At 35.2% G+C, this 13,615-nt stretch overlaps 1 protein-coding gene across 1 annotated transcript; it reads right to left on the reverse strand.

Annotated features, from left to right (window-relative positions):
• Positions 1 to 10,013: 10,013 nt before the first annotated feature.
• LOC113294302 lies at positions 10,014 to 10,733 on the reverse strand. Its single transcript, XM_026542698.1, has one exon. It carries the CDS (start codon positions 10,731 to 10,733, stop codon positions 10,014 to 10,016), a length of 720 nt encoding a protein of 239 aa, XP_026398483.1.
• Between the last annotated feature and the right edge of the window lie 2,882 nt (positions 10,734 to 13,615).

Here is a 13,615-nt window from a genome sequence, read left to right on the forward strand (position 1 = left end):
AGTTATACCTCCAGAAAGAGCAAGAATATCTTGACAGGCTAAATCAAGTTATGATGAATAATATTCATGTTGAGGTTGATATTGATTTACTAATCAGTGAAAGCAATGCTCCTCCTCTGCGTAATTCAATTAGTTGTGATAAACTAAACGAATTACAAGAGGTGTTTAAATCTCAGTTGTCTGAGTGTATCACCTCAAAGCATGAATTGATTCGTTGCTCAATTCCTGATACTTCCTATCAAGATAGTAGTATTGTCTTCTTTTATGAAGAATCTAGGACATCTTTTTTTATCAAAAGAGTTTCCCTTCCCAGTACTAAAAACTATCTGCAGAAACTGTTTTTTATAAGTTGAAAAGCAAGAAATCAGAAACACAAATCTTTTTGGGTTCTCTTGAAGTTCTATGATAGACTTATAAAAACAGTTCCTTGGTTGTTTCTCAACACTAAAAGATTTAAGAGTTGTTGGAAAGAAACTCTTTCTTGGTGCAATGGTGAGCAAGACATTGTTCACCTCAACACAACTTGTTTGTGTTGAAAGTGCATCCTCACAAAGAAATGCCCGCTATGTATACGGTGAGGGAAGCATAACAACTGGGACGCACATATTATATTCGGTAAGGCTGTAGAATTCAATTGGACTTTTATAAAAAGGTATGTCTATAAATGTGAGCAAGTTTTATGTTTTTATTACTTGTTTGAGTATTTATAATGATCCATGTACCTTGCTTATCGTTCATTTCTACCTAACTTGATCTGTGTTTAAGGTTCTTAAATGTTTAGGTTTGAAAACATTAGTTCGGGATGTTTGGACTTCATGGTACACATACCAAGTATGCATAACATCATTTAAAACCAAAATCCATGGGTTTAAGTTCGCAAACCCCGTCTGCATACTGCTCCAGGATACGAAAATTCGTTTGCAAACCCGTATGCATACCTGACGTCGATATTCGGTAAACTTGTTTTGGACGTAACTTCTTCGTCTGAACTCGGATTAACCTAATTCTTTTTTCACTCTATTCCTCTTTGGATTATCTTCAAAATGGAGATAAGAAACCTTGAATTTGGATGAGTTAAGATTGGTATTTGTCCTGTCTCTTGTTTTTGATTATTTTTCCGTTTCGTTGCACTTGTTCCGCTTCTATTGAACTTGGGCACTTGGATTCTTGGAGTATTACTCTTCTAATATAATTTGTAGATTTTACAAGAATGTTGTTGGTGAATCACAAAGAAGGAAGTTCAAGAACGGAAAGTAGTACGCAGTGCTATGGAATTCTTGAATGTTCACAATCATCCTTTGTGAACTATGGTGCATAGTCGTTATTGACTTTGTATGTTCTTCTTTGTTAAGAAATTATTTTTATACGCCTTTGATAGCTATTATTGGTGTAAATCCATGCGAAAAAGATTGATTCTACCCTATAAGGACAAATCATCTTGTATGTGCATTACGAGTTTGTCTTATTGCCTAGGAAACTTCTTATGAGAATTTATTATTATTTTTGAGAAGGATTAATAGAGTTTGGAATAGCCATTATTGTGATTACACATTGCTATGTCCAACGGGTTCATCTTCATGTTTTTAGATTTATTGGTTTAAATTCTAAATTTGTTTGGAAGATGATTTTTGCAGTATTAATCTTTATGGTTTTATATATTGCAATATTGTTATGGGATATGTGTGTTTGCGTCCGTGAACTATGATTATACCATACCTTGTCAAAAGTAAAGTCTTTCGTATGTCGATATGCATGTATTGATAAAAGAATGATTAGACTTTTGACAAATACAAAAGTTAAGCCTATTATGTCAATTATTGATGGAAGATAGGTTAAAATCTTTTGTTTGGAAGGATTATGTCTATTGAATGTTGTTATGCAAATAGTGATGGAAAATAGAATGTATCCTTGTGTATTCCGTAGTATTGATCTTCCCTGATCCATATTTTATGTATTACTGTGAGGCTCCGTAAAGTGTCTTATGTTGAGCATTAAACGACCAAGTTGATTATTTTTATGATTAGCTATGTTGTTGTTCCGTGAGGTACTTTATGTCGAGCATATTCAACTAAATTAATCATCTTGTTTGGTTATTTAGTTGCTGCTCCGTAAGTTTTCTTATGTCGAGCATGACCAATTAAATTGATTACTTGTGTGATTAGTTTGGTTGTGTATTTCAATTAGATTAATCATGGGTTCTCTTGTGATTAATCTAATTGTATGTTTTATGTCTCCATAAGTTCACTTATGTTTGAGCAGTTTTTGATTAAATTAATCATGGGTTCTCTTGTGGCTAGTTTAATTGAGTATTTTGGATTCAAATTCATACTTGTATGAGATTCGTTATGTCCAAAGAAATCCTTATTTTCTTTCTAAATTAAGGTCGCTCTTGTTGTTCTTTAGGGAATGACATTATATGGGGGAGAGTTCTTTTGAACTTGAGCTTAATTGCCATATCTTTGTGGGGAGTGCGGCTATGGAATATTATAGAGGTTATCTTGTATCTTTATAAACTCCTTGATGGATGCATTTAGCTTCGGCTTTATGATTGCATCTATAGAACAAGTTGATATTTTTGCTTTCTTTTGGTCAAGAAATGTCTCTTTCGTAAATTTCATTAGGATCCCGTTCTTGTACCTTTGCCAATTTTATTGACAAAAATGGGGAGAATTAATATGTAGTTCACACTACAAATACATATGGTTTTCGGATCATTATGTAAGGGGGAGTGGTTTCCATGTGAGATGGAGTATTGACTAGGGGGGGTGATACATATCACCATAGTATTGTTGTTGAAGTTGTGATACAATTGAACTTTGACGTTGTGTAATGATACTAAGGCACTGTATAACAATGATTGAGAACTATTGTTTTCTTGTTGTTATAGCTACGGATTTTCAACAATGATGATGCTAAACTTACAACCTTTGGGATCATTGGAGTACTTGGAAGTGACAAAGATTTCGAGTAATGTTCAAGATTAGGCATGTGGAATATGAGCTACAAAAGTTAATTTATTTATTTTTTATATTCCATATGTATTAATAGTTTTTCCACTAAAATTGACAAGGGGGAGATTGTTAGAGCATTGCTCGGTCGAACTCGCGTACGTTGCAATCCCAACCATGTTTGTCAATGTTAGTGATCAAAACTATAAGTCTTGATTTCTAGCCTACATAGTTAAAGGTCTCAGACTAGGATAGAAAGTGTAGTTGAGGTCAAGAACTCCATGGCAATCATCATACAAGATGAAGGACTACTCAAGGAACTGGTGGATCTTCACCGACTAAAAGGTATGTGGATACTTGAACTTATCTGTCACTCAAAAGTCTATCTATTATATCTCCTACTCTTGAGACAAAAGTCGTTTTGATATATAGACTTTCATTATGCACATTTGCTATTTCGAGCCGATTTTATCTCGCCTATCTATTTCTCTAAATATGTGTTGGTAAGCTTTCGCTTTAGCCGAATTCATCTTTACCTAGTGACGAAAGTCATGTTATGTTTCAATCACTTTGAAAATTTCTCTGACGAAAAATGGTTTGTGAATAACGTCTTTATCCGTCCTCTGAGAATGTTTCAATGATTGAAATGAAAGTTTAGATTACATAACCATTGGTAGGATATAATCATTGTTGTGGAAACACATATATGTATAAGTACTTATTCCTTGAACCAAAGTTTGCGAACTTTGTTGATCAAGAGAAATTGAAGTGGCGTGAGCCAAGTCCGCGAACTGGCGGAAGTTCTCGACCCGAGAATTTCTGCTGGAGTTTGTGAACTCCTTCCATGAGCTTAAGTCCGCGAACCCAGTCCGCGAACTTGAGCAGGTTATATCTAAAATCGGTTTTTCTTGAAATCATGTTTATTTAAACTAAGGAATGCTTTTGCAAACCGTGGCTATAAAGTTCATGAACCGATTCGAGTGAATCAAACCGTTTTTGCTTCGAGCGTGTCTTATGTAGTTACATAAGATCTAAGCAGTTGAAAAACTCTCTAACTAGTTCATTTGAGTCATTTGAACTAGTTATGGTGAAGAAGAATATGGTTGATATGAAAGTAATCATATGGCTAACCATTTGGTTAACTATTGTTGAGCCAACAAATGTTAATGTTTGGGAGCGATTCGTAAACCCAAAATTGGACATTTCATTTGTGTGTAACAAGCTAAGTTTTCAATCCAACGGTTGAGAAATATTAGTATGAATCTAATCAGGTTTTCATCTAACGGTGAATATTGAATGATTTGTTACCAAGCTAACATTGGTTGCAAACCATGATTTGAAAACTATATAAGGGAGAACTCTAGCAACTGGAAAAACCTTATCCCCACACCTTATGTGTGATACTAGTTGCATAGCTAGAGTCGATTCTCCTTTAACCTTTGGTTTCTTCTTGTAAGCCAGGTTAATGATTTAAAGACTTCATTGGGATTGTGAAGCCAGACCGATACTACTTTTCTTGTAGTTGTGTGATCTGATGTTGCATCTTCTATCGTTACGAGTACGATTGTAATAACTGGCTCAAGATTTATATCTCCGATAAGAAAGATAGAAAAGTAATCAAAAACACTTCGTCTCATCGTTTGTGATTCCACAATATCTTTTTTCGCTGCGTCGATTAAGATTTTGTAAGGTGATCAATAATACTAGGCTGTTCTTCGGGAATATAAGATCGGTTTATTGATTGGTTCCTGTTCACCTTGATTTATCAAAAGACGGAACAAAACTCATAGGTATATTCGTTGGAGAAGGATTTATCTATTATCGTAGACTTTTCTGTGTGATACAGATTTGTTTATTAAAGTCTTCGACTTTGGGTCGTAGCAACTCTTAGATGTGGGTGAGATCATATAAGGGAATCAAGTACGTAGCATCCTGCTGGGATCATAGGCGTAGGAGCATAACTGTACCTTGGATCAGTGTGAGATTGATTGGGGTTCAACTACAGTGCAGACCGAAGTTAATTTGGATTAGGCTAGTGTCTGTAGCGGCTTAATACAGTGTGTGTTCAATCTGGACTTAGTCCCGGGGTTTTTCTGCATTTGCGGTTTCCTCGTTAACAAAATTCTGGTGTCTGTGTTGTTTGTTTTCCGCATTATATTTTGTTATATAATTAAAATATTAAAGATTGTGCGTTGTTCAATCAATTAGAATATCTGACCTTTTGGTTGTTGATTTAAATTGATTGACACTTGGATATTGGTGTTTGGTACCATCCAAGTTATTTCTCTAGTATTTGATAAAGATTCGCAGATTTCTATTTGCTTGAGTAAAGATCAAATCGAGAGATATAAACTCTTTGATATACTTTTATTTAGATTGAGTCTGACTGTCTAGTTGATTCTCTAAAAAGTATATTGGAGTTTGTCCATACATATTTCTAATCGAATTGTTGGGTGTGGTTGTTGTACCCTCACTTTTTCACATTATTCCTCATCAAGTGTTGGAATTCACACCTTTCTCTGTAATCCATCAATTCCACCTTTTGGGGTTGGTATTTTTGTAACTACTATAAGTCGGTTACTGAAACTAACTTTATAGTTATAATACACCTTCATGGATGTATTTTGAAACACTACCAACAATCCCCACATTAAAAAATATTGTAAAAATTTCCGGTAACATATTATAAACAAGTGCATTAGAATTGCTGCCTTTAAGGCTATGAACCAACTCTAGGATGATAACCATAAATCTACCAAACGAATATGGTTACATTTGTATAAACTAGAGAATTACCTATCACACCTAAGTTTAAATATTATTCTTTTTATGCGGTTTGGAACTTTTCGGTTGTGCGCCCTCCTGGTTTCATGAGTTTATGTAGAAACATGCCTTGGTTTCTATTGGAGTCGACCTTACTCCAAACCAAACTAGGTGAACTTCCATCAAATATGTACTGTAGTTATACACACGAACAAATGGTATGGAATTCATTAAGAGTATATGAAATAACTCACCCTTACTTACTGCATATATGCACTATCACGCCACAACAGGCTTCTCACACAGTTGGATAGTGTCATAGAGCGACTAGTGACTTGTTTTGTCTCTATGAACCTAATTGTAGGAGTTTCCCGACATATAGGTGAGGTTAGCGATCTAATATTTCTAAGCCACGTAGTCAAAGAACATGCTTTCTCTAGTTTATTACTCTAAACATTTCACGCAATCATGAAGACTATTTACTAGAGATGTACATTTGTAATTTGAAAGCGAAACACTCAGAATTTCCGAAAAATATATGTTTAATGTGATTAGCACTTAGCAATTTGTAGTAACTCACTTAGTTTTTCCATAAATACGTTCAATATGGTAAGCACTTAGCAATTGTTACCATAACTCAGTTTTCCTCAAAATTTACACTTAGTAAATTAAGGACTTATACAATCCCGTGTGTCGACTTGATTAAAATGGATTGTCATTTGGATTATAAGTAACTATCATCTGGTTTCTCAAAACGTTTCTGATAGTATGAACTCTATAAACCGCCACATTTCAAAACATGCCTAATTGAAATTTTCAATTTCTTAGCACAACCAAGGGGAATGACAAAACAGTTGGTCACAAATCCCAAACACGATACTTGCTGGATTAGTTTCAATACTTGAAATTTAGAATTTCCAAGTTTTTTTTGTTCAGTGCACACTCACGTCATGTGACACTTTGAATTAATTTTGGATTTCACGCTGCCCATCAAGTTTCCTCGATAATTCCAAAAGATAATTCAGTCCAATCTTATTTAGATATTCACATATCTAATCTGATACTTAAGGGACAAGCCCCATTCCTTGGCATTCTGTTTACTTGCGAAACGATGGCAGCAACAACTTCTTCTTATATTGAATTAAGAATAATTATTATCACCCTTTTTGGGTTTCTTACAATTATCGACATAATGCCCAGGTATTCCGCAATTGTAACATTTTCGATTTTTCTTAAAATTGGCACCACGAGTTTTCATATTTTTATCTGTTCTCGATTTCTCGTTTTTGTTTTTGTCCTCCGACATAGAAGATCTGGCGACCAAGTTTGCACTGGAACTGAGATACTTAGCCATTTCAGACTTGTCTCGAAGCCTATTTTTCTCTTCTATTCAGATATGAACAATAACATCCTCAAGTTTCATCATCTTCCTTTTCTGTTTCATGGAATTCTTATAATCTCTCCATGAGTCAGGAAGTTTCTCAATTAAACAACCAACCACAAAAGGTTCGGGTAGTGCAATACCCTCATTTTTCAGATCACTAACCAATACATGAAACTCATGTATTTGCAATGTGAAATCCTTGTCGTGACATCTGAAAATTAGTAAAATTTCCTATTGCATATTTCTGAGTTCCAGCATCCTCGGTGATGTATTTCTCGTTCAGACTTTCCCGTATTTCATGTGTATTTTGATAGGAACAATACACATCAAATAGGTCATTAGACAAAGTATTGAGGACAGTATGACGACATACCTTGTTTGTTTTAGTCCAAGCATCAAGAGTTTCTTCATAATTTTCAGATCCTTCAATTGGTTTTGGCTGGGTCAAGTACTGCGCCAAATTCCTTACATCCAACAAATTGAAGATATTTTCTTTCCAGCGCTTCAAAAATGACCCATATAAAAGGTTCAATCTTCGAAACGTCGGGAAAAGAACGAGAATTGAATTTTTATAGCAACCATATAGATCTATTCTTAAGATTGTTGGAAAATCTTATGTTATGGATGCTATAAACGCAAACAAAACTGATCGAGGCGTGAACAAAATCACTGTCTTTAAGAATAGATTTCGCCCCTTCGGTCCAAACGATTTAATGGCGACTATTCCCCAGGATTCAACGATCACAATACTGTAAGAGTGTACTCTCTACTGGATTCCTATGAATAATATGAAATCAGATTCCGGCATATCACAATGTTTACGCATAGTAAGCACAAACATAAGATACGACAATATCGGCAGAGAAGAAGATTATTGAGAATAAGAGAGCGCGATTTCACATCTCTTAACAGTGAGTTAATCTATGTATATATGGAGAATGAACATACCTAAGTATGGTTTCATACTACTTTGTAACGTCATGTCTCTTGGGTTACAACCCATTAGAGATCCGTTCATTTGTAAGCACCTGTTGACTATTACACTACTCCTCATCAAGTGGTGCAATTCACACCTTTCTTTGTAATCCATCAGTTCCACCTGTTGGGGTTGGTATTTTTGTACCTACCAGAAGTCGGTTACTGAAACTAACTCTATAGTTATAATACACCTTCATGGATGTATTTTGAAACACTACTAACAGTAATTACCTTGATACCTTAAGTACTGGATATTTGCGCTCTAGATTCGTCTAAGCAAATCCTTGACTCATTATATCGGATGAAGTTGCAGTTGAGTTTTGGTATAGTTTAGGTTTAGAGAAGACACGGGAGAGTTCAAATAAGAGATAAAAGAGTTTATAGAAGTAGCACTTCTTATTAATTTCAATGTACAAAGATAATACAACTAGAATACATATTTATACAGACTCTCAGGACTTGTAACGCAAGTCTTTCCTAACATATCTTTAGAGAGAGGCTTTGTGAATATACCTGCTACTTGATCTTTGGAGGAAATGAATCTAACATCCAGCTGTTTGGAGGAAACTTGATCACGAACAAAATGGTAGTCTATTTCTATGGGTTTTCTTCGAGCATGAAATCTATGATTGACTATAAGATAAGTTGCTCCAAGATTATCACACCATAACACATGAGGATATTTAGTTGTCACCTGTAATTCTGAAAGAAGAGACTGAATCCATATGATTTCTGCAGTGGAAATTGCAATACCTCGATATTCATCTTCAGTACGGGAACGAGAAACAGTTTTTTGTTTACAAGCACTCCAAGAAATAATATTACCACCTAGGAATATACAATAACCACTTGTAGATCGACGATCATCCAAAGAACTAGCCCAATCAAAGTCCGTATAAGAAGTGAAGGATAATTGTAAGTTGGTTGCTGGTTGAAGATATATACCAAACGTAGATGTTTGTTTTAAATAACGTAGTATACGTTTGACTAAACTACAGTGAAATTTAGTTGGATTATGCATGAATTGACAAACCTTGTTAACAACATAAGCCAAATATGGACGAGTAAAAGTTAAATACTGCAAAGCTACAACAACGCTTCTGTATTCGGTAGCATCAGTGAGTGAAACACTATGATCAGATGACATGTCCCAAGATGTACTTAGTGGAGTTTGTATTGGTTTAACACCATCCATTTTGACTCTAACAAGGAGATCATGAACATATCTTCTTTGTGTAAGAAATATCCCAGAAGACGTACGTGTTGCTTCAATTCCAAGAAAATAAGATAAAGGACCAAGATCTTTAATTGCAAATTCATTCTGTAATGAAGTGCGAATAAATTCCAAACCCGATGTACTTGAGCCAGTAGGAATAATATCATCGATATAGACGAGTAAGGAAACAACCCATGTATCATCACGTATAATAAATAAAGAAGAATCACACTTGGAAGTGACAAAACCATTGTGCAACAAGAAAGAACTAATACGATGATATCAGGCACGTGGATCCTGTTTCAATACATAAAGAGATCGATGTAATTTACACACATACGTAGGAAAGCTAGGATCAGTATAACCTGGGGGTTGTTTCATATAAACTTCCTCTTCAAGGTTTCCATGTATAAACGCATTTTGAACATCAAATTGATTAATAAACCAATTGTGAGAAAGTGCCAAGGTAAGAATGACACATATGGTGCAAGTATTCACAACTGGACTATAGGTTTCACCATAATCAACACCTTCTTGTTGATTGTACCCTTTAGCTACTAAACGAGCTTTATATCTCTCAATGGATCCATCAGCTTTACGCTTAATACGAAAAACCTACTTACATCTAATAAGATTTATTTATGGATGATAAGGTACCCCACGTACCATTTTGAAGTAATGCATTGTACTATGTATTTGATGCTTTACACCACTTTGGATCTGCTTAAGCTTGTGAATAACAAGTTGGTTCAAAGTCTGCTATAAGAGCATACTTAGAATTTGGTTTGTAGGCACGAAGAGCATTAGCAGGCTGAGCAGGTGAGACTGGTGAACGACGAGGAGGTTGTGGTCTAAAATTGCGACCAAAGCGTTTCCAGCAGAGGTGAGCAGGATGTCCAGCTTTATCACACAATTGACAAGGAAATTTATTACGAGTACCACCAGGCTGCTGTCCAGTGCTACTTCTAAGGTTGGACATTGTTGGTCTTGAAGAAGAAGCAATATTAGCCACAAGTTGATAATTCAGAGTTTTGTTTTGTTGCTCCACACGCAGCTCAAAAGTAAGAAGATATGTAATAAAATCTTCAAGCTTCATGGTTCCCATTGATGTTGTAAGAGATGTTACTATGGCATCATAAGACGAGTCCAAACCAGCCAGAATACAGTGACGTAGCTCAGTATTGGTAATTGTAGTATCATCAACAGCAAGATTGTCAATGATATCACGAGCAAGATCTATGTAATCTCTCATAGAAAGAGATTCTTTCTTAAAATCACGAAGTTCACATTGGAGGTGATGAATATGTGTATCAGATTTAGAAGCAAATAGGAATTCCAGAAAAGACCATACTTCGTGTGAGCTAGTAAGACGATTAACTTTTCGTAAAACAGTAGGAGTTAGAGAAGAAAAAATCCAACTTAGAAGAATTATGTCTTGTTTCATCCAGGTAGCATAGGCCGGATTAGGGTTTTTAATATTTTCAAGAGTAGTAGCAGGACATGGGTTTTCACCAGTAACAAAGCCAGCAAGATCATAACCTTGAAGATATATAGGGAAGAAACTGAGCATGCCAAAGGGAATAATTTTTTTCATCAAGTTTAATAGTAATAATATGATGAGGTTGAGAGAAAATAGATGAACCATCATAGATTGAGAAGAGTTCAAAATAGTAGAGACTGTTGAATCTGTTGAAGATTCGGAAGACATGGAGAATCGAACAAGGATGATACCAAGTTGAGTTTTGGTATAGTTAGGTTTAGAGAAGACACATGAGAGTTTAGAGAAGAGACAAAAAAGTTTAGAGAAGTAGAACTTCTTATTAATTTCAATGTACAAAGATAATACAACTAGAATACATATTTATACAAACTCCCAGGACTTATAACGCAAGTCTTTCCTAACATTAAGTTTTCTAGAATACAAAAACTATTCCATGTATAATTCATTCTAGAACATTCTTGATGGCTTGAGTATCACGTCACAGATGTCACAGGTATATCTCTAATAGTGGCAATGCAGAATTAATGAAGAACCCAACAACTGTGTTTACCATCTTACTGGATGGCAACTTTAGATAGACGTTACCAGTTATTCAGAATGAATGCCGGGAGAAAATTGTAGGAGCATGAATAAGAAGATCTATATTGTTGAATAGCCTCATGGTCCAAAAACTGACACAAAACATGAGGATATGAAATGAGGACCTCGTGAATGTCAAATTTGTTGAAACTTGAATTCTTTCTATACGTATGTTGTTATCCATTATCCGTCAAGTTTGTAGATGAATTCCAAACATTAGATCAGTTTTTATATGTTGAACTAGATTTTGAGCCCGTGCTACGCATAGGGCATTTTTTTACATGGTGTGATATGGTTCCGTCGTGCATTTTTTTATTAGGTGCACTTTTGATTAGGTGTGGTTCGGCTGAGGCTTCGCCTCGCCCTGTGTTGATGCATTTTTTATTTGGTGTTGCACAGCTTCGCCTGTCCCGTTGTGATACATTTTTGATTAGGTGTTGCTCGGCTTCGCCTCGCCCCGTCCCGTTGCGATACATTTTTGATTGGATGTAGCTCGGCTTCGCCTCACCCGTCGCGATACATTCTCGCCCGGTACAGATTCATTTTTGATTTGGTGTTACACGATTTTGTCATGCCGGTCGTGATGCCTTTTTGATTTCGTTATTCATATTTCCTATACAAATTTCGAGGGAACATCCGAATCATCACATGATTTTCTTAGCTTTGACCAACCTTGCAAAGCAATAAAAAATCCCATCAAAACTCCATAAACTCCATAAACACAATATAAAAGCCAACAATTCAATATCGTAACTATATCCGAATTAAAAAAATCTATAAAATCAACCTGACCTTATATATACTCAGGGCATAACATTAGCAGTAGTCCTTTGAGTATCAAAAAATAATTTTCACACCAAAGAAATAATTTTTCACGTACTATCAACATGCATAACCTTCAAAGCATGAAGTGCAACATCACTAAATAGCAGTGAAAAGGCTAATGGATTCTTCGCAGGCATTTCCCATATTCTTACCATGAACAACTTATAATCTAAACACAGAACTACAGAGGGGAAAATAAATAAATAATCGCCCAAGTATTCACATAGAAATTATCTCGACAACTCAAGTTTTTTTACCAAAGAGAAATCTATCAGGGAAATCAGTATAAACGTTTTAGCAAACATCTTCCCTTTAAGAAGAAAATTTCCTTAACTTTAGATCCTACTGTGAACTTCACTTCATTAGCAACCTGTGTAAAACCATGCAGGCTGCAGCATCCCCGCCAGAGAACCAACTCTGAAATTAATGTCTTGTGAAGCATAATATTCAGAAAATCATGGAAAGGCTCAGGCCCCTCCAGCTCAGAGAAATAAAGAGACAGAAAAAGATCACGGAGATGCAAAAAGAAAAAATAAATCAATAATTTTGTCAGTGAAGCAACTCTATAACTAAATAAGAAGAATGGTCTCGCATAAATGCGACCAATCAATAATTTTTCAGTTATTTCCGTGACTAATTACCATGGTACAACTAACAACAAATATATTAACAATCAAGCACTCAACCGTACATCACGGAGACAAATTGCCAATAACTTTTAGTAATTAGTCTCCCATAAGGCCATAGAGGAGCAATAGATGCATGATTCTCCCAAAAGTACCAGGGGCTTTTTATGAAAAAATTATAATAGAAATCAATATTCTAGGCTTCCATGTGATGTTGGTACAGTAATGTCAATAATATTGCACCTAACAAAGACGGAAATACTACTGTCACTAAGAATGATTTTGTACTTGAGAGGATGCGGAAGCTAGTTAATGTCTCGGATGCAACTCGTCACTTCTCAAAAAAGAAATCTTAAAATGTGTGCATCTAACGAAGCTCAATATTGTATTGTCACTTGTAGCCACACCTGATAAGGTTCCCTTGAAGTGGATCCGTGGGCTTGGCTTGAAACGGTAAGATAGAAACATTCAGACTTCGGAAAATTTCAATAAAATATGGTTAACATTCAAAATTATTGTTACATTTTTATGGTCAATTAGGAGTATGGATTTAGGTGCTTTTGACGAAATTGTAAGGTTAAGGCCGTTTGAACTTTATGTAATTGATGTAATCGGAGTATTATTAATAAAAAAACTAGCCGATTATACGAAATCGGTAGATTATTTTGTTAAACAACCTACCGATTGTAATATTCGGTTATGTTATGAGTCAACTTTCTTTCCAATTATGGTGTTGTTTGGTTCCAGGAAACAATTTTTTTTGTACTTGTGATATTCGGAGGATAATTTTTTTGT

Source organism: Papaver somniferum, chromosome 7 (genome assembly GCF_003573695.1).
Source record: "Papaver somniferum cultivar HN1 chromosome 7, ASM357369v1, whole genome shotgun sequence".
In the NCBI taxonomy this organism is placed as follows: Eukaryota; Viridiplantae; Streptophyta; class Magnoliopsida; order Ranunculales; family Papaveraceae; genus Papaver; species Papaver somniferum.